The sequence below is a fragment of the Petromyzon marinus genome, chromosome 22 (genome assembly GCF_048934315.1).
Source record: "Petromyzon marinus isolate PM22_M1 ecotype Great Lakes invasive population chromosome 22, UKy_Petmar_22M1.pri1.0, whole genome shotgun sequence".
Taxonomy (NCBI): Eukaryota; Metazoa; Chordata; class Hyperoartia; order Petromyzontiformes; family Petromyzontidae; genus Petromyzon; species Petromyzon marinus.
Window position 1 is genome coordinate 11,939,043 of NC_133688.1, and position 20,467 is coordinate 11,959,509.

The 20,467-nt window shown below is 48.7% G+C and overlaps 1 protein-coding gene across 10 annotated transcripts in view; it reads left to right on the plus strand.

The window, feature by feature from the left end:
• Positions 1-20,467, plus strand: part of MVB12B (multivesicular body subunit 12B) — a 139,347-nt gene that overhangs the window by 49,273 nt on the left and 69,607 nt on the right. For all 10 annotated transcript variants that reach the window (XM_076068722.1, XM_032959043.2, XM_032959035.2 and 7 more), the window contains 2 exons: positions 3,778-3,907; positions 4,852-4,983. In XM_076068722.1, coding sequence (XP_075924837.1) covers positions 3,778-3,907; positions 4,852-4,983 — 262 coding nt within the window. The remainder of the gene's footprint in view (positions 1-3,777; positions 3,908-4,851; positions 4,984-20,467) is intronic.

Below are 20,467 nucleotides of genomic sequence, written 5' to 3' on the forward strand. Positions count from 1 at the left end.
CAAGCAATCATCATCAGAGACGTCTCCCCCCTCCTCTTTTCCGAACATAGATGGACTCGTCCATCTGAACAAACTGTCAAATCTCTCTCCGTGGTGCTAACGTTAAAAATAACCGCCACTTTTTTCAAATTTTCTTGCTGTGGTTTTCACACCTGGTGATGATTGCTTGTGTTGCAGTCGAAACGTCGTGAGAATATTATTGTTTTATATTTTTATTATTTTATTGTTTCCCTTCTACGTGACTTTACCGAAAGAACCAAGAATATGAATCCCTGCAGTCACGAAAGCTTTAAATCAAAATTTAATCGGGGTGTAGTTCTCTCACACCCTGCTGCTGACAGATATGTTTATTGCTTGACAGTAAACCTGGTGTTTGTAATTTTGAGAGTTTGAACATGGCGGCTTGAAGTTCAAAACCAAATTACATGCGATGGATTTTATTTATCCGAGCATTTGTGACCAGGCCGAGACCATCAACTCATTACCGCTGAGCACCCAGCTTAATAGTGGCCTTCCAAAAAACCCAGATTCAAACGCGGAAACTCAGCGGTTCCAACCGTGGTCCCTGTGACCCCTCGGGGCCACCAAGCTACACCTCTCCTCGCACAGTGTATATTTTTTTGTGAACGACACAGTCACACACGCCTGGCAACAGTGGCAGCAGTGAATCGTGGTCCGCGTATGACATTGGCGATTTTTTTGGTCGAATTCGTTTGTGAATTCCCACACAAACCCTCAGTGGGCAGTTATGTCGGACCCCTTAAATGAAAATTTCCCTGAAAAGACACTGATTTAAATAGGAGCTAAAGGGGGCATTTTGTACTTCAGTTGTTTTAAGAAGCTGACCCCAGCAGTCTACTTGCTGACAAGCTTCTACTTTTCGACAAAATATATAATTAGACAATGTCTTCCTCATGTATCCATCTCTCCATATGAAAAAATAAATGTATTGCTTACACAACTCATCAGCTGCATGGCCTTCTGGGAGTATTTAATTTCAGTTAACCCGAACTCTGGGCCGGGTTTGACATACAGTTTCTTATCGGCAGAGTCAGACTTACTTGATGATACACTACGTCAAAACCGGTACAGAGTGTGCTTGTCTTGAAATAATTCTGCTGAAATTATGGACTCCCGGAAGGCTGTGATGGCTGATGAGTTGTGCAAGAAATCCGTTTTGTTTCTTTTAACGCGCAGAGACGGATATATAAAAGAAACAAAATGGTCTGCTTATTTATTTAGATTTTTGTATCCGCTGCGGTGACACCCGCGTGATTATTTTGAGCCCCTCGACAAGGTCACGCGCTCTGCACGCCACAGCACGGCCCACGCACCGCCACCTGTGCTGTTGACGCAACGGCCTTACGCACGCTCGCGTCGCTGTGCCCTTGACTATATCGCGGACCCCAACTGTGGAAAGATGAATGTGTTTACTCTAACCCGTCGCAAACGTAGGCTCACGTCCGGTACTTGCACTTACCCTAGCCGATGGCCTCGGTGGGCCGCCACCGTTGGTTGTTTGTAATGTTTTTATATTCCACCTTTGGGTGCGTCACACCAGCTTACGGGAAATATTCAAACGGACGTCAGCGTTTCATCGTTGTTGGTAAATGGCTGTCGTGAAATGCACATCGCCCAGCTTATATGTCACCGGGTGTGTTTTTTTTTTGCTCAAGGTGTCTTTTTTTTCTTCTTCTTCTTCCAACTTTGGCGATCGGCGCATTAGCACACGTGCACGTCATCTGCCAGCGGCGCTTATTTTAGCGTGGAATGGACAAACGAGCCACCGGTGGAAATTCCACGTTCCTACAGTGGGGGCAGTGTCATCCCATAGGACAACCGTTGTTGACAGTGCTAATAATTTAATCAGCTCCAAGGAAATGATGGGCTTATTTGATCCAGGACCGGGAGTTGAACTTGTCAGAGTGTGTCTGCTTGAATTTACATTGGGGCGGCACTCGTTTATCTTGGCAGTTGCTAAGGCAGCGGAGCAAGCTTCACATTCCCACAGTGGAGGCCACTTTATTCAAGGCAACAGATATGTAAACAAAATAAATGCAAGATATATTTGGCTTGGTAAGCTGCAACGTCGAGTGCTGTTAGAGAGCACTTGCTAAGGCCTGGCGTGGACAATAGACGGTGCTGGGGACAGCACTGTGCCTGGCCACCTTGGTGTTTCTATTCCTAGATGTTCATATACCACTCCGGCTACTCATTTACGGTTGAGCTTAACTAGGGGTGAACCAGGACAGGCATTGATACCATCTGTCATTGATGTTATTTACGACCAGCAATCAAACTCGGCTCACTCAGTTCCTGCTCAAACGAGCATTGAGGCAATGTTCATCTCCTGTTTAGAGCTCAGCACCAGTGGTGAAAACTCCACGTTCCTATGGCGGGAGAGAGTCTCTCCTTAGGGCAACCATTGTTGATTTACGTTTTAAAATGGTACTCATTTTCTCGACTTGAGAGGGATGATGGGCCGGCCGAGTCGACCTCCAACCAAGATTTGAACTCGTAACCTCCCGATTGTGAGGGGCGCACACACTTACTCATCACTGCGTTTGCATTGTGGTCATATCATTTATCTCAGAACACCTCACTGAATAACAAAATTATTTCGTGAAGGGCTCCTCCTGCATTGAATGGGATGTTTGATCAGATCGATTTTAAAGAGTTTTGTTGGGTATGGGATGGAATGAGTATTCAAGTGGAATACTTGACCTTTACATGATTAGGTCGGAAATAACCTACATCCTGCAGGTACCTTGCTTACCTGGGTGGTAGTGGGGTGTCACATTCGTATGACAGTTGAATCCCCACCGATGCTCGCCTTTCGTGCATTCGCATTCCAGTTATCTTTTCGACTAAACATTGTTTTGGAAAATTGATGGGACAGATAAATAATGTGTACGTCAAATTTTTATTTAAAGCTTTCGTGACTGCAGGGATTCAAATTTTCTTTTTAAAAATGTTCTTGTGGTTTTCACACCTGATGATGATTGCTTGTGTTGCAGTCGAAACGTCGTGAGAATTTTATTGTTTTATATTTTTATTATTTTATTGTTTCCCTTCTACGTGACTTTCCCGAAAGAACCAAGAATATAATGTGTACGTCCTTCCACAAAACATATTCCAGTGCACGGACAGGATAAAGATGAATACTTAGTTTCTATGGAGTCAAAATAATGTATTAAGGATGTTGTGACTAGGTTTTAAATGCCAACTAATTGTAGACGGCTGTGGTAAGGACACTAATGCAACAACAACCCATAAATCACAGTACACATCACCAGAAGAAGCTGCTAAACAGAAACAATACTGTTTTGGAACACGCGATGGTGACTCACTATATACGAATTCGCCGAGTTGTTTCTCCTATTTACAACCAGAAACCCAACGAATAATGCCAACAGTGGTGAAGTGAGTGTGTGATTGGATCGCGGTAGTGCAGTGGTTAGCGCACTACTGCGCTGCCAACCCAGCGTTTCCTGTGTTCAATTCCTAGCCACAGTCAACGTTGGTTACGAACAATATCTGAACCGGTTTTGGACCTCCTCTAGGTCAACTCGGCCTGAAACGAGTGCCCGGTGCAGTGTGTAGACACGACCACGGGAGAGACGAAGGCGGCTGTACCCGGTCACTACCCCCCCGCCCCCCCCCGCCGAGCATGAGAGGCGCTTGCTAGCAGCGCTCGCCCCAACTGTGTGTTAGAGACTACACAGGGGGACCTTTGTCTTAGTGCATCGCTGTATCTGTGCATGTGGCACCGCGCAGAGGAGCCTGCGCTGCAGAAGAAGCGCCTGTGCGTGAAGCTGATCCCGCGCGACTCCACGGAGGTCGCCGTCTGCGACGTCAAGGTCAACGGGCGGGCGCGCCAGCCCCCGCCGCACTACACCTTCATCGGGTACGGTGGCACATGGCACGGGGCACCGGCTGGACACGCTCGCGCTGTCCGCCAGCTCCGTACGTGAGCTGGCTGTACAGAGTGGGTCGTCGGGGTCGCGCCCGCTGCTTTGAGATTAATTCTATCGTTGGCAAACATTAAAAAAACTCAACTTGTTTTCCAATAACACTGCGTACAATCGGTAGCGTTTCGAGCAGTGGCCCTTGTTTGGAACAGGAGTAACCTACATATGCCAATAAAAAAAAAATGGTTCACCAGAAAATATTGTTGTGATTTAATGCGCATCAGTCCTCATGTTGCCGTCACCAACTCTTAGCCACGCACTGTCAGGCCTCTCTCTGTATGTGATATGAAATAGGGCCATTGCTGTGAAACATCACCTATTCTATTTTTTTCCTTTTAAGGCCTCAGTGTTATTCACCAACGTGTTGAGGTTTTTTTTATTATTTATACGTTTGCATCATTGCAAACGCAGCGTCACCAAATCATGTGCATTTGGAAATGTTGAGTACGACAGAGCTGTGGGCGATAAAATAGCCTGCTGAACCAGATTTCACAGAACTACTTACAATGTCCCATCAAGTGACGTTTATTATTCACATACTCAGGGACGCACTTTCAAACCCTGCTATTGACAGAAATGATTACCTAATCGCATTGATATTTTATTTGCAAATTAGCCTAATTGTAACTTGATGGTTTTTTGTGCTCTCATTCGGTACGTATACTTAGAACTAAATGTGGGTGTGTATATGTCAGTGTGATGAGTACCTTGTGCGGTGTGTAAACAGCACCACTGGGGAGACAAAGGCGGTCGGGTGTGGTGCTGGCCACCCACCCCCTCATGTACCGTGCCAGCATTCGTAGATTCTCGTGAGCAGCACCTCCCCAAAAGTATGTTAAGGCTATACGGGGGATCTTTGTCTTTGATACCTTTTTTTCAGGGAGCTGAACAGCATGGGGCTGTGGTTTAAGCTGGGCAGGGTTCCCAAGTCTCCCTACCGCATGGTCAGGGGGCCCAGCGCCCCCCAGCTGCCAACCCCAACGCCCTCCCCCAGACCCAAGATGCCCCCAAGGTACGTGTTTCTCAACTGCCCCGTCATTCACTTGCCACCTCTGTCGGGATGGAGGGCCTGAAATTCAGTGCTTTGGGGAGTTGTGCTTGGTGGATTGTGTAGGCCCCGCGTCAGCAGAGCTGTGACGGTGGTCGGTGATAATGTACGGTGGTGCGGTTGTTTACGATCTGCTGTCCGTGGGCCGCTTGGTGCTCCTCCACAAGGCCGCACGCGGGAAGTGGTCCACGGAACTGTTGCAGATGGTTTTAAGTTTTGTTGAACAAAAAACACCATCCGTCCTTTTTGACTTGCACGGCGGTCTGCAGATATTTGTTGAGGATGGGCAGTGGCTCTGTGGATGCATAAAGATTGGAGAACCTCTGCAATAGAGCACAGTAAGTTGCCGATGCCTTTTGAATGGGTTTACAGTGACTTCCAGTTCCGCACGTGGGTTGGGGGGGGGGGTGGAGAGGGGAAGGGGTGGGGGGTTTCTGGCCACTCCACGTTCCCTTCCACAGAACGAAATAAACTAGGTGAGAAATTGACGCGTCTCAAGCAACTTCGCTCCCAGCTTGTTTGTCAATCCGCTTCTGGACGAAGGCCTCCCCTCAGCTGCCGCCATCTCTCTTGTGATTTTGCGTGTAACAATCCACCTCGCACTTGCACACAAACTAATTTCGTCGCTCCATCTCTCCTGTGGACTTCCTCTCGGACGTGTTCGATTTTGTGGCTGTCACTCTGTTATTGTTCTTCACCCTTCGGCCATCATATCCTACCCAAGGGCACTTAACTTTTTTCAATAGTTTCAATGAATCAGAATTTTTATTTATACTGGAGGAATCCGATGAGCTATAAAGCTCTATTTCACAGCTGCCCAGTTAGGGGTGGGTAAGAACGTTACAACAACTAATAAAAAAACTTGATAGTAATGCATCGTGCCTGTGGTGTTTTGATATATACTAATTGTTGCATCAAAGCACGTCTATGCTATTCGTTTGTGAGAAGCTTCTAAGACCGTACGGATAATTAGACCTGACCCCCAAAAGCTGCCCCCCACCCCCCCCCCTCCCCTCCGTTCCAAATATTTATTCTAATAAGCAACTTGGGTTCGTTAAATAAATAACCCGGCGCCCACGTCCTCTTATACGGCGGCAAGCAGCTGGCTGTGACGAACGCGGATTCCCGGGGCAGATCGCAGCGTCTCCTCCGCCTAATTTAAACTAGCCCTGTGTGCAGCCGCCATCTGGCAGCAAAGACCACTTAATGCTCGCACCTTTGGTGTTCGCGGCGCGCTCAGGCACGGCTCTGTTTGGGCGCGCGACTGCCGCGCGGCGCAATTAGCGCGCGATCCAAAAAACATGCCGGGGCCTTGGTGGAGCGCGCGCGGAAGGCGAAGGGGAGCTTTTAGATCTTTAGCGGCGGGTCTCGCTCGCGCGCGCGCTCGGAAATTACGCTTCTCCTCGGAGTTCCTTGCTCAGCTCCGCCGCTTTTACGGAGCGGCGGAAGGAGGCGGTGGAGGGGGGGGGGGGGACGTGGGTGGTGCGTATTGCGGGCGACACCGTTAAACGTCACTGTGGGCAAACTTGAGAACCGTCGTGGGATGGAACTACACTTGCCAAATATAATAGCGTCTGCAGCGTTTGTATGAGTGGGAGCGGTAGACGCAGCGGTTAGCGCTCTGCGTCGCGTACGCGGTGATGCGAGTTCGATTCTCGGTCACGGATTCTGTCAGTGGCAGTGATATCTGAACTTCTCTTGCCCCGCTCCACCCCCTACCCCCCCCATCATTCCATGCGAAGCAACATTGTCCTTCCCCCGCACCTCCGATTAGCATGGTTGTCTTTGTATGGTGCGAAAGAAGTTCTACATACGTAGATACAACGTGTTGGAGTCTGATAAAACACAACCCCCCTGTGACTGATGTGGCTCGGTGAGGCTTTTATCCAGCAGTGGATTGACAAAGGGTTGTACACCCACACACGTGCACAGTAATTTGTGTACTCTATTGCTGTATAGTTTGCACATTCCCAATGAAATTGGCAACAGCAACAGGAGACGTCAGGAAGACAGAGGAGTTACAGATCTGTAAATGATAATTCCTATAACGTAGCTGATTGCAGACTTCTTCACAATTTTACCCACTTTAGTGTGCTTTCACTGCCCGTTTGATCAACTCCATGCAGCTGGTGATAAACCCATCGCTGGGTCATCATCTTAACCTTGAAATTCAACAAACCAGCCCGGTCTCCACACATATTGAGCGATCTCACCACACAAACATTATTATACGGCTTGAACACACTAAATGTGTTGCCACATGGGCAACCCAAAGCAACAAAGTTATTTTCACACCTTGTGAGTTAGCTAATGCTCTTCTACGTCAACACACTTATAGAGAGGCATAGCTTTGCCCGGCAGACTCTTGCGGGTAGGATTGGCGGAGATGGTGGTGGGGGGGGGGGCGTGGTTGATTGGGCACGGTGGGGCGTACGGGGAGGTGAAACGGCGAAGGAAAGTGGGGGGCATGCGCACGCACGGTTTGAAAATTGCTTTGCAGTGAAAGCAGTTTATAAATAACCGCTGTATGTGCGAGAAGCAATTAGGGTAATTGCGGCGTGCTGGGACGGTGCGGTGGCAGCCGTCGTATGTTTTCGCCGTGGCTTCTTGGTCACGCGAGGGAAGGACTCTGAGATTTCCGGGGAGAGACGACGCCTCGCTCCGAAACTCGGGAAGCGTGTGCCGGTTGCCAGATTAAAAGGCTGTGCGAAAATTTTTTTTTATTGCGCGATGGCGCAATCCAGCGCCTCTCGCCGCACCACCACACATCCTGGTCACGGAATACGGGCATCATCATGGCCAGCCATGATCGGGCCACTGCTGGGTGAAGGCCTCCTCCCCAAGCCATCACCATCTCTTGTGGTCCCCTAGTAAGAGACATCTCATTGACTGTTATCAAAAAGTAAGTCTGTATGGGCAGCAGGTGTTACTAGAAGGGTAATTAACGTCTTAAACAGAAACGGGAGGATTTCTCCACAAATGTGGTTGTCGCCTGATGATGCTAGTTGTGATTACTGGCGAAACGTCTTACACAGATTGTAAATGTTGTGGGTTTACTCTCCAACACACCGGTGTGCTGCACTAGTAATGAATTGGCATGTTTGATTTAGTGACAAACCTTACTAATTGGCTGTGTCGGGTGGTGGCCGGTTTAACGACACATATTTACGCGATCTAACCCAAAAAAAACTATATTATGGTCTTAAGCAGTAATTGGCAAGAGCGGGGTCTGATGGCTGGGAAATGGCGTAGGTGGAAAGGTTTGGTGGATCACAGGTTTAGGCTGCGAGGTGGCCAGGAGATGTCAGTACACAGCAGATTGAATCTTGAAGCTATCTGTGTGTAGATTTGAGTGAATATCTCCTCGTATGTGTGGATTCTCTGCAGGGACTCCAGTTTCCTCCTGCATGCAGAACCCTCATTATTGGAATTGGCCGAACATCCCAGTGCAGAAACCTCCTGAAAAAAACGTATCTTGAGGCTCAGGCTTTTTCCCGGGTAAAAAAAAGGACACTTATTGTTATTACAAATGTAACCCTGTATCTGTTCACCCGTTAATATTGATTCTTAAGCTTATTATGCACACATTGAATGGCGTATTGAAGATTGAGTGTTTTTCAGTTTGTATATATTGCATGTTCTAGATTTGAAGCTTTCGTGACTGCAAGGATCCATACTCTTTGGTTCTATTCGGTAAAGTCACGTAGGTAAAAAATAAAACAACAAAAATCACGACGTTTCGGCCACAACACAAGCGGCCTTCATCAGGTGAAGGGACCAGACTGTCTCGAAGACTGCGCTGGAGTGAAACAGAGCCAAGCTCAGACTTCACCTGATCCCTCCAGCCACTAGAGGCAGCTGCATTCGCCACAGTGTCAAAAAATAGCAACAATTCTTTGGACAGATTTGCGGCGATGAATCGAGAAGGGGAGGGAAGATCGTTACACCCGGAGCTCTCGTGAGGTCACCGAGACAGCTATTGGAGTGGCACCCAGAGGTCGTGGCCGAGCACGGAAGCCAGACTCTGTGGTTGAGGAGATTGTGAGGACAGACCTTGGGGGGTCGGGTGTGAACTCCCCCCACAACAGCTGTGAGATCTGGCAGAAGAAAAGGGGAAAATATGTGGAGGTGTGCACTGGCACGAACGGCATTCAAGTTGATTTTGTTTAGCCAGGCGAGATCTCTCGAGATCTCAGGAGTCTTCATTTGCAAGTGTGACCTGGGTCATTTAAATTACAAAAGCATATCAAATACCAATGAAGCAAAGATGATAATGGTGAACTCCTCTTGAGTCCACACCTTGGCTTCCTCCTGCTCGAGTCTCAACCCGATCTCTTTTTTTATCAGTGAGTTTATTTTGCTGACTCGCTGTTACTTGTGAACAATTTCTGTGTAGAGTAATTAATTCTGCTTTGTAGGATTTGGCGTTTGTTCTAATGAGGCTCTGTCAGTGACAAGATGGCTCGCTGGTGAATGGTACTTCCAATTCAGAGCATGCAGGACATGACTTTATCAAATTCGTCTTTTGTCTCAAAGTTCAATGATTAATATGCCCACCTCGTGGCTCCACTAAGTGTCTCGATTTGGGGGCCGCATTTCTATTCGAGAATTTAACCTCTTTTTGCCATCGTAATGCATCGAAGCGCCTCTAGTGGCTGCACGGTTGACATTAAATGATCGGGGAACACGTGTGTGAATGGAGAGCAGTTGATCGCTACATTCGCGATTCATTGCATTTATCGTGAGCACAGGAATCCGTTTTTAAAAGTATTCTCAAAATTAAAAAAAAGACTCCATAAAAATTCTTACATGCTAGGAAGATAAGGGCCGTTGCCCGAAACGTCGCCTGTTATATCTTTTCCTTTTAAGACCACACACGCAGTGTTATTGATGAACGTGTTGAGTTCTTTCTGTTAATTGTGCGCCACTGCCAAGGCAGCAGCAGCAAGCAAGCAAGCGACAGATCATTTTGTCAGAATGAGCAGCGTCGCACAGTTATGTTGATGTACATCGCGTAAGTGTAAAGCGCTCTGAAAATAAATAAAAAACAATGTTTGTAACAACCTGAGTTACATTGTTTTACTGTAGCATGCACTTCAAAGAGATTTATCATATTTTTATGGGTTGACAGATTTATTTCCCCCGCCCCCTAGTGTCAAGTGAAGGTCGTGTCAGGACTTTACACCACTTTGGCTAATGAGACAGTGACCGCCGATGTGAACGCTCGCTCATTAAAATCAAGTGACGGCTTAGAAGTCGTGCGGCATGATCCAGCGAGAGATTAAAGCGCGAGTTCACAGACAAGTAAATCACAAATCAATGTTCACGTTAAATATCCGTTCACTCACTCACTCACTCGCTCACGCGAGCGTGCTTTGGCACTCGCAAAAAAATAATTGTTGGTGAAATTTGATTAAATGTTAATTTGTAGGAAGCAGAATGGCCTCTCTGATGCAACTCGATAAAATCAAAACTGGCTCAGGGGTTCTTTTTGTTTGAACAACATGAATTAAATGTGATTTCCTTTTCAGTGATGAAACGCAATCGTTCTACCTTCGTAGATATTGTTAAAATAACAAGAACATTCAACACATTGTTCCTTCTTCCTAGCACATCAAATGTTACGTGCTGTGAAAAAGGACCTTCACCTGAATCGTCACGCGTAATTTTCCTTTTAGGTCCACAGTGTTATTGACGAACGTGTTGAGGTTTCGTTATTATTTGTCCCCTGCTGCCTTTGTAGCAGCACCAAACAATTCAGGAAATTAAAAATACTTGTGATCCACTTTCCGCTCGGACAAAGCGTAATTATTCCTGCGTTCGGATGCTGGACTGCAGTACAATTATTTTTCAAAGCGATATTTCAGAAGCGAAAGGTGTGCCTTGGGCAGGACACGTCTCCAGATTTGGGCGATGGCCGGTGGTCGAGCCCAGCGTCGGGGTGACAGCCAAAGGAGGGAGGGAACGTTCGCCAGGGGTCCGTCCGCCGTGGAGATCCACAGCGTGAGCACAAGAAAGTGGCGGCGACGGCTTTGGGGGGTGGGGAGATTTACGGGCGTCTTCTCCATCCAGCAGTGGATAGATCGTGGCTGTACATTATTTTTAAGAGAAATGCGCTCACCCTCCCCCCCCCGCCGCCGCCCCCACGGTCGGCGCCCGTAAACCATCACACTGCCGGCCATGCCGTTGTGCCAGTTTGGGTGGAAGGGGGGTGGGGGGCTGCCGATGTTGGTTAATGGCAGATTAATTACCCTAATAATGTCCCCTTGCCGGAGCCCGGGAGCCGTAGCTCGCTGCCGGCCTGATGAGCGAGACAGGCCGACCACCCGCATACAGATTAGCTTCATCTAAAGGTTGCTCTGCGGGAAGTACCGTCAGGGACCCCAGCATCCCCCCCCCCCCCCTCTCGCCATGTCTCTCCCCCTTTCTGCCAATTAACTCTTTGTGTCATCGGTCGTTGTCGGTGGGTTTTGTGCGCAGGATGTCTGTCGTAATGACAAAAATCAAAATAATAATTCACCGCCTTTTGTCAAACCGCTGCACGAAGCCCTCCCCCCACGCCTTGTCAGTCATGGAGATTGTTTGAGTGTACTTCACCATGCCGGCAAGCGCGGCGTTGGTGAAGGAGGCAAGCAGCCCGGACTGGTTCTGATTTATCACACACCAGTGATCTTAGCCGTGGTCAGGAGTCGAACTCGACTCCCATAGGTGTTCGTAGTGTATTGAGCTGTCCACTGCTGCCGCTGATTCACGTCTAAATAATGAACCCGCCCCTTTTGTTGCATTTAAAATGTTGGGATAAAGGGAGTTGGTAAAGCATGATATTCCAGCAAATGTTTTAGCTCGTGTGTCAGCCTGAATGTGTGTTTGTGTGTGCGTGCAAACACGCGTGTATTTGTGATGTCACGGCCGCTCAGTGGCAAGTGCCAGTGATTTTGCATGGCACGTCATAAGATCACTGTGCAGCGCACACTACATCCTGATGCACACAATGTTGGTCCAATTCTCCTGGCCGTGATGCACAGCGCCCGGTGCCCATGTGGCAATCGAGATCTGTCGTGAGCCTCCGCTAACATGGCTCATCGCCTGGTGGTAATTGGCTATTGCTTTCTGAATCTGGCTTGGGCTTCCCCTAGATTGACTCATACTCGAACATCGGCACTTGTAAATCAACAGTCAAGCAAAATAATGCTTGTTGCAGAATTTCCAATGCACTGACATTTAATATATCCATACCGTCGCCTGTTTAAATGTGTGCCTTAAATCGGATGGTTGTGCGTAACCCCCGCCTGCCCGCCCCCCCCCACTGTTGCTGCTGTGACCTGCAGGGGCTTGTGGTGGGTATGTTCCATGATTTTACACAACCTGAATAGAGTCCAACTTTTGTACCTGGGTGTACATTTGGGCCTCCTGCACGGGGTTGTTGGTGTGAATTCAAAACTGGCCGGGCGGTACTTGGGTACAAAATTTCCCCCGCACGCCAAAGGGGATCAACTTTCTTTGACGTTGCCTCACCGTAATCTGCTGGTTGCTTCGACTTAAATCGGCAAGTCGAGAGGTTTGCCCGGGCGCTGTTAACTCGGCCCGAACATTACAGTGGAAAAACCTATTACACCACGGTTGCGAGCTGGTTAACTACCTCGCTTGGTATACAGGAGGAGGTTGTGTGCTTGATCCTGACCCTGCCACATCTGTTGTATATTTGGGGTTTGCATGTGTCTCTCCCCTTGGTCGCGTGGAATTTTCTATGGCTCCTTCGGGTTTTCCCTGCACATTTAGAAACACGTGTTTAGAGTATATGACTGCTGTAAGTTCCCATGTGATAAGTCACTTCGTTGAGCTATCATTTGTGGCCAGGTCGCTTCTGAAAAAGAGCTGTATAGTTCAGCGGGCCTTACCTGCTCAAATATAAAATAGTTTAGTTTAACGCTTTGGTTCTTTCGGTAAAGTCACGTAGAAAGAAAAATTAATTAAATAATAGAAATAGTCTTCTATTTTTTATACCTTTACCGAGTAACTCCTGCAGTCACGAAAGCTTCAAATCAAGTTTAGTTTAAGTTTAGTTTTAAATAGTTTTCCCAGGAAGACACTCCCATATTTGTGTTCATGTTCTCCCGTGTTACCATCTTGTCAGCAACAGAGGTGACAGGGATGTGGCACGCACACGTCCGTTGGTGCCCCCGCCCCCCCATTGCCGTACATTCTCACCTCCCAGCTCTCCCCCTTTGCCAGAGGGCATTCCGATGGATCGATTGACTGCGCGGTTGCGGCAGGTTTTCAAATTTGGCGAGAGGGGGGGGGGGTGAGAGACGGATTGGCCCGCCGCGAGTAGCTGAGGCGCGTCTGTCTTTATCGTATCGATACCTCCGCTGCCCAGACCACCTCGCTCCACCGGCGTTTCGCTCTCCGAGGCTTTTGATTTACGCTCGCCAAAGCAACGACGCGGTAGCAGCTCGCGAGCCGCGCGGGAATTTACTGTCGACCTCCCCCGTGCGCGCCTTCCAACTCCCACGCCACGGGGCTCTGCCGCAGGTTTTGTCTTTCTCCCTTCGCGTTGCTGTGTTCGTTGATGTTGTCGCCTTTTCTTGAAGCGAGTTTTTGGTCGTAGTGTATACAATGTTGTTTATGTGTGCCCTTTATCGTTTTGTGGTGGCTTGGTACACGCACACAGAGCCGTAATGATATTCATAAATATTAATCATGAGCCTAATTAACTTCCGGCCAGGTGGTGTAGTGGTTATGGGGCGCTTGAGTTAACAATATGCACGTTGCAAGTTCAAATCTCGGTCGTGGTTTGACTCAACCTATCACCCCCCCCCCCACCCCCCCCCCCCCGGGGTAGAAATAACTAGGACCACTTTGTGGCTTGCCGTTAGCATTACCCCGATGAAGAACTGGACCCTTAACAGTGAATGGAGTGGAATTTTCCGTTGCCGGTGCAGGACCGCCAGCGGGGATTGAGTGCCCACACGTAGCTCCTTCGCGCCACTTTGACATTCGCTTCACAGCCCTTAACGAGGGTGCACGTGGCCCAGGCCAGTAGTTTCGGGGCCCCTCGGACCGCGATGAGGAAACCCACAGAAAAGGCCTGTGAAGTTTCACTCGCTGCGCTTGGCGAAAGACGGGACCACTTCGCATGGCCTTCCAAACTGCAAGTGGTACCCAGATTACCGCTTGGGAACTACTGATCTAAGCCGTACATGAACTCCGAAGTGTCATTTTGAGTTTATATGCAAAGGGAATAATGATCAGTTTGAATGCGCTCTTTCAGAAATTGTAGATATGTATGTTTAACAAGTATATATTTTGATTTAAAGCTTTCGTGACTGCAGGGATTCGTATTCTTGGTTCTTTCGGTAAAGTCACGTTGAAGGGAAACAGTTAAAATAATACAAATGTAAAACAATAACATTCTCACGACGTTTCGACTGCAACACCACAGCAAGAAAATTTGAAAAAAGTGGCGTTTTTTTCTTGCTGTGGTTTTCACACCTGATGATGATTGCTTGTGTTGCAGTCGAAACGTCGTGAGAATTTAATTGTTTTATATTTTTATTATTTTATTGTTTCCCTTCTATGTGACTTTACCGAAAGAACCAAGAATAAGTATATATTTGTTTGCATTGCATGTAGTGTTAGTGTTTATTTTTTTGTATTATCGTTTCATTTGGTTTTCATATTTTCTTCTTGTGATTCTGCTATTGTTTCTTTGCACTTTATTAACTATCCCTTGTCAAGTAAATTTAAAATTTTTGTACATGATTTGTGCCATTCTGGCACAAATCTGCCCTTTGCAAAAGACAATGAGTTTATCTTAACATTGATATTTTACATTTCTACGGCGATCAGATATACCCAACTTTTTAGGGCACTTTAAACTAAATATTCATCAATGGAACAATGTTCTTACGCTGACGATACAATAACAATTGAACTACGCACGTAAATACTTGAGAATTTTTGACCTTCGTAATTTACAGAATAACGTTAACGCATCGACTGACTTACAGAGAACTCTACACGCTACAAACGAGATGGAATGGATGAGTAACTTCATAAATGAAACCGTGAATCGGGAAGAAAAAAAACACATTTTATTCCAGAATCAAATCTCGACCTTGCATCGTAAGGACTAATTTAACCATCGGGGCGAATAATCGTCACTTGTCGGCTGGACTGAGCTCGTTGAGCGAGAATTGCCGATCGTGCGAGCGTCCTCACAAGGCTGCTCACAGCCAGCGGTGAGAATATCCATCCAGGGGTATAGCAACTAACGCTGGCACGGCCGATTTTTGTTTTTGGTTCTCTCAAAGAGTAAACACGCGAGCACTGTTTTGATTAATGCGTGCAGATGTCGATGCGGGCAGGACACACCATCTATTTCGCCGTTCCTGCCTTTTCTGCAGTTTAAACTCTGTGGGTAATTATAGGCAGATGGTCTGGAGTTTTGCACTGCATCCTTGCTGGAAGGTCAGGATGTCATTAAGCCGCCGCCGTGATGCACAGCCTAGGTGCGCGTGATTGAATGCCGGTTCGTTCAATCCCTTGGTTGATTCCTATGGATTGTTGCTCATTTGTTTTGGTTTTGGAGACGTATATACGTTCGTGTTTGTCTTTGTGTGCGTGTGCACCTCACGTAGGGGAGCATTTGCGGAGTGGCCAGCGCGCTGCGCTACGGACCCAGCGAGTTTGCTTCCCGCTCACTGCCAACACCGGTGACAATTATCTGAACCGGTTCCGGGCCTCCCCTTAGTGGACTCGGCCTCAAATGAGTACCTGGTGCGATGTGTAAACATCGCCGCTTTAGAGACAAAGGCCGCCGAGCATAGTGCTGGCCACCGACCCCCTCGTGTGCCGTGCAGGCCTTCATAGGTGCTGCTCGCTAACAGCACTTGCCCCTACAGTCTGTTAGGGCTATATGGGGGATCTTTGTCTGCGCACCTAGCATGGCACAAGCGCCGTGGAGACGCCACCGCCACTTAATGGTTAACGTACCGACCTACGAACCCAGGGGCCTGACCTCGATTCCAAGGCATGGCGAATATTGGTAGACAGTCTGAACCTTTAACCAGTCCAGGGCCTACCCCGAGGTTGGCTCAGCCTTAAGTGAGTACCTGGTGTGATGTGTCAGCATAGGCACTGGTGAGTCAAGGGTGGCCGGGCGTGGTGACGACCACACCATCCCCTTCATAGGTACTCACTCGCAGCGCGAAGGCTAAAAGGGGGAATTCTTTGTCTTTTTGTGCAATGGGAGCGGTGGTGCTGTGCTTCGTAGACTGCGCTGCGTATAATCAGCGCCTACCGCTGTACGTCCTCTAAAGTAGACCTGCACCGATTAGCCTCCTGGTGACTCGCCAAACCACCGCATCGCGTAAATATAAATGTGTCGTTAACCCACCAGCACCCGACACAGCCAATCATTAAGGTTTGTCACGTGAATCAAGCGTGCCAATTAGTTACTACTTCAGCACATCGGTGTGATGGCGAGTAAACCCGCAACATTTACAATCGAGTACGACGTTTCGCTATTCATTACAACCGGCTTCATCAAAGACCGAAAGCAGGAAGACTTCTTCACAATTCTGACAAATCGCCTGATGAAACTGGTTGTTATCACTTCAGCACCGATGTTCTGAAGTGATAGCTAAGTGACACGTTTTGGTCACGTGACAAACCTTACTCATTGGCCGTGTTGGGTGGTAGTGGGTCATCAACACGTTAAATATTTATGCGATCAAACCCAAAAACCTTGATTATGACAGGGACTGCTGTTATTCATCACAAAGATTGGGAATTCAGAGCCCTGGTGGACCATTGCTGGTGCCAATGTAAGGAGTTTTTTTTTTTACACAAAGTCCACAAACAGCGGGAGTTGTCACTTGCACTCAGGAAGCCGTCGAGCGCTCCCCGTGGGGAGCGGGTGGGTCGCGGTCGTTTCACAGACACTTCCTGCCGCCCTCCCCCTCCTCCTGCCATTGTCTCTCCCGCCACGCCACTCCTGCCACCAAGTGGCCATTTCCGCTGGATCTGTCGCGGCCATGCCGTTTGTTTTGAGAGCGGGACCGCTGAATAATTTAGGCCAGGCTCGTGGTGTTTGGGGCGTCGGCCTTCTGGGACGGTTCGAGATGTGACACCTGAAAAAACTCCCCAGCTGTAGTCAAGTCGGCCGCAGCTAACTCCTCGTCGATACTCCTTGCTGTACATATTAAGGGTTAGGGGGCCAAGGTCAAGAGGTCACAATCAGGTAAAGAGGTAATTACTTATTTACCTGATCCTGACCTTTTGACCTTGGCACCGACTACGATTATAATTGTAGTCGGTGCCGATGTCGTCGCCATACCTCGCCATCGCTGCCTTCCCTCTGCCAGATCTCAACAGTTGTTGTGACACCTGACCTTCGGTGGATGTCACTGCTGTGCCAGTCCCGCGAACACTGCCTTCCTCTCTCGATGGAATCCTCACTGGCGGTTGGAGTCGAGAACAACCGGTGTGTCCGCGCCCAAGCAAGCAAGCGCTGGCCTGTGCTCATCTGCGTTTGTGGCCCTGAGCCGCTGGTTTTAGCCGCGCATTCCTACGGAAAAGGTCGACAAAGAAAATGGGACAACAGCTGAACAGCGCGCTAAGAAGCACGTAGAGGTTGCGTGCTTGGAATTACGCCGAGTTGGCTGTAAGAGGAAGAGACGGATCAGAGAGCACACACAGGTTACGGACGTCGGATTGACTCCAAAGAAAATAAAGTATTTTGGGTTGGGCAGCCAACGTCGCTAGAAGGGAAGATTTGACCGGTGGTCGTGTCTAACGACTGGGTGGCAGCCAAAGGAGAGAACGTATCTGAGAGGACTTCCTCTGCGGAGATGGAGCAGTGAAAACCGCGCGTGTGTAAGTACTAGATGTACGGTGCATCGCAGAGGCATTGAGGAATGGCGACAGCTACCACAGGCCTTCATCCAGCATTGCTCACGGCTAATGGTGATTCCTATGGGAGAAGCGAGTAATTCTATAAAATAAAAATCTTTGGTCCATCAACCTATTGGCTTTCTACAGTTGTATTATGAAGCATCATTTGTTTAAGCAAGCAATGTCTGCCATCTGCATCCCTCATGGGTCCAGTGCTGCAAACTTACTATTTTTGATATTGCCAGGTAGCTTTTTTTGCGAAGCGACCTGGCCACATTATAGCCCAACGAAATGGCTTATCGTGTAGCAATGTATAGCAGGCAAATACACGAAACGCATGATTATAAATCTGAAGGGAAAACTGGACGACCCGAAGAAAAATCCACGTGGGGAGAACATGCAAACTCCATTTATACAGCAGGCGTCATTGTCGGTATCGAACCCATGACCACGAACCCACGACCTCTTGTATACGAGGCGAGGTAGTAAACATCTCGCCACCGCGGCGCCCCCTGCTGCCATCCGTCTAACTCCTGCGCATGAGCTGATCTCATTGCTTCGTCTCCGCAGTGGTCATCCTCTCGGACATCCTTTCCCTCCTTTGGCTGCCATTCTGTTCACCAGCTTCGTCCTTCGGCCAATATTATTGGGATCTCCTTGGTAAAACAAATAATTGGGCCTCCCTGGTAGAAATGGCGTCTGTTAAACTAAGTCATCATTTGAATAACAACGCCATCAGGTTTCATGGGCTGCCGTGGAACTGTGTCTGCATTGCAGGTCGCTTTTGAAAAAGGAGCTAATAGCTCATTGACCCTGACCTGGTAAGATTAAACATTGTTTAGTTTCATTAATATAGGTCAATATTTTCGCGCACTCCTTTTGTGTTTTTGTTTTGTTGTAACCTTCTGACCTGCCCCTACTGGACATCTGTGCAAAAGAGCTTCATAACGCATTGGATTCATTCGTTTTAAATACATATTTTGATTCTGTGATTTCTAGTCAGCTGTACGATAGTGGCCTTTTTGCTTCTCTGCTGCACGGCAGGTCAACAGCAAAATGCACAGACGTCGTGCGGTACATTGTTCCGGACCCTTAATGCTGCTGCTTGCGCACCGCAACCTCTCGAAGTCGGCCGTGCAAACGGCGACGAACATGAAGCGTTCGTCGCCGTTCGCTTCTCTGCCGCGCAGCATGGGAGCACGCTCCCAGATGCAAAACTGCATACACGCACACCGTGCAGCATAACGTCCCGGACCCTTGCGGCCGTGCCTCTTGCCGGTGGCGTCTTGCCACGCTCCCCCCGCCCCCCGCCCCCAAGGGGTTTGGGAGTGGGGGCGGTGATCCTTTTGGCTAAGTTGATCTCGATGTCACCCAGGGGGTCCGCCCGAGGCAAGTGACGAGCACCGCTCCCCCTGCAGTCGCGTGCCCGGTCCCCTCCCTTTCTCGTTATCCCCCACCGCCACCACCACCACCACCCATCTCGCTTACCCCTGCCCGCCGCGTCCTGCCACGGCACGCGACGCGGGCAGGCGGGCGGGCGTCGTCGTTGTCGTCGTCGCGCTCCAGCGGTGAAAGTTCTACGCCCACGACCGCGTCGCCCCCCCCCCCCCCCCTGTCTCGTTGCGCAGCTGGCGGCTCTGAAATATTCGTGGCTCCCTCCTGCAGTTTGAATGCTATTGTGGACACTCTTCCCAAAGTGGGAAGTTGTGTTGTCTTTGTCTTTGTCGTTGTCGTCCCATTTGTTTGTAATTCCGTTCCTCTGGTACGCCGTAAAACAAGGCTTGGTGGTGCGTTTTTGGAGTACCTGGGGCGGTGCGTAAACATCGCCACTGGGGAGACAAAGGCGTCTGGGCGTGTTGCTGACCACCCACCTCCTCGTGTGCCGTGCTGGCCTTAATAGGAAGTCGCAAATAGCAGTTGTCCCAAAAGTCAGTTCAGGTTGTATGGGGGATCTTTGTCTTTGTATAGCATTACTGACAATGGGAAAATATTTAGGTTGGCTCTTATTTTCCGGGGCGTCTTACTTCCTCAACTCACTGGCAAGCTGAAACAATAAGTATTGGAACGTTTTAAATGTCGCTACGTTTTACAATTTTATTTGTTTGGCTGTGTCTTGCGACACAGATCTGGCGAAATCATTACGTGGCCTCGCCAAAAATGTAATTGTGAATCGTAATGTTGGCTGCAAGGACCCACTTGTTAAATAATAACATTTATAATTTACAGCCCTTTGTCAATCCACCACTGGATGAACACATCCCCACCAAATGTAGGTTGTGGGAGCTGTTTAACCATACTTTACCATGATGCTTAGTACAGCTTCGTGGATGGTGGGGGGGGGGGGGGGTGGCCCAAGTTCAGATGTCAGGGGTCGCCACGGGGGTGCGATGTTATCTCCCTTGCCTGGTACGCAGGAGGTGGTGGTTTCGATCCTGACCCTGACAGCAATGCCTGTTGTATATTTGAACCTTATGGCGGGACCCCAGGGGCCCGAATTATCGCAATTAATTATTATTTTTGTCGACTCGTCCCACCGCGCACATAGACACCG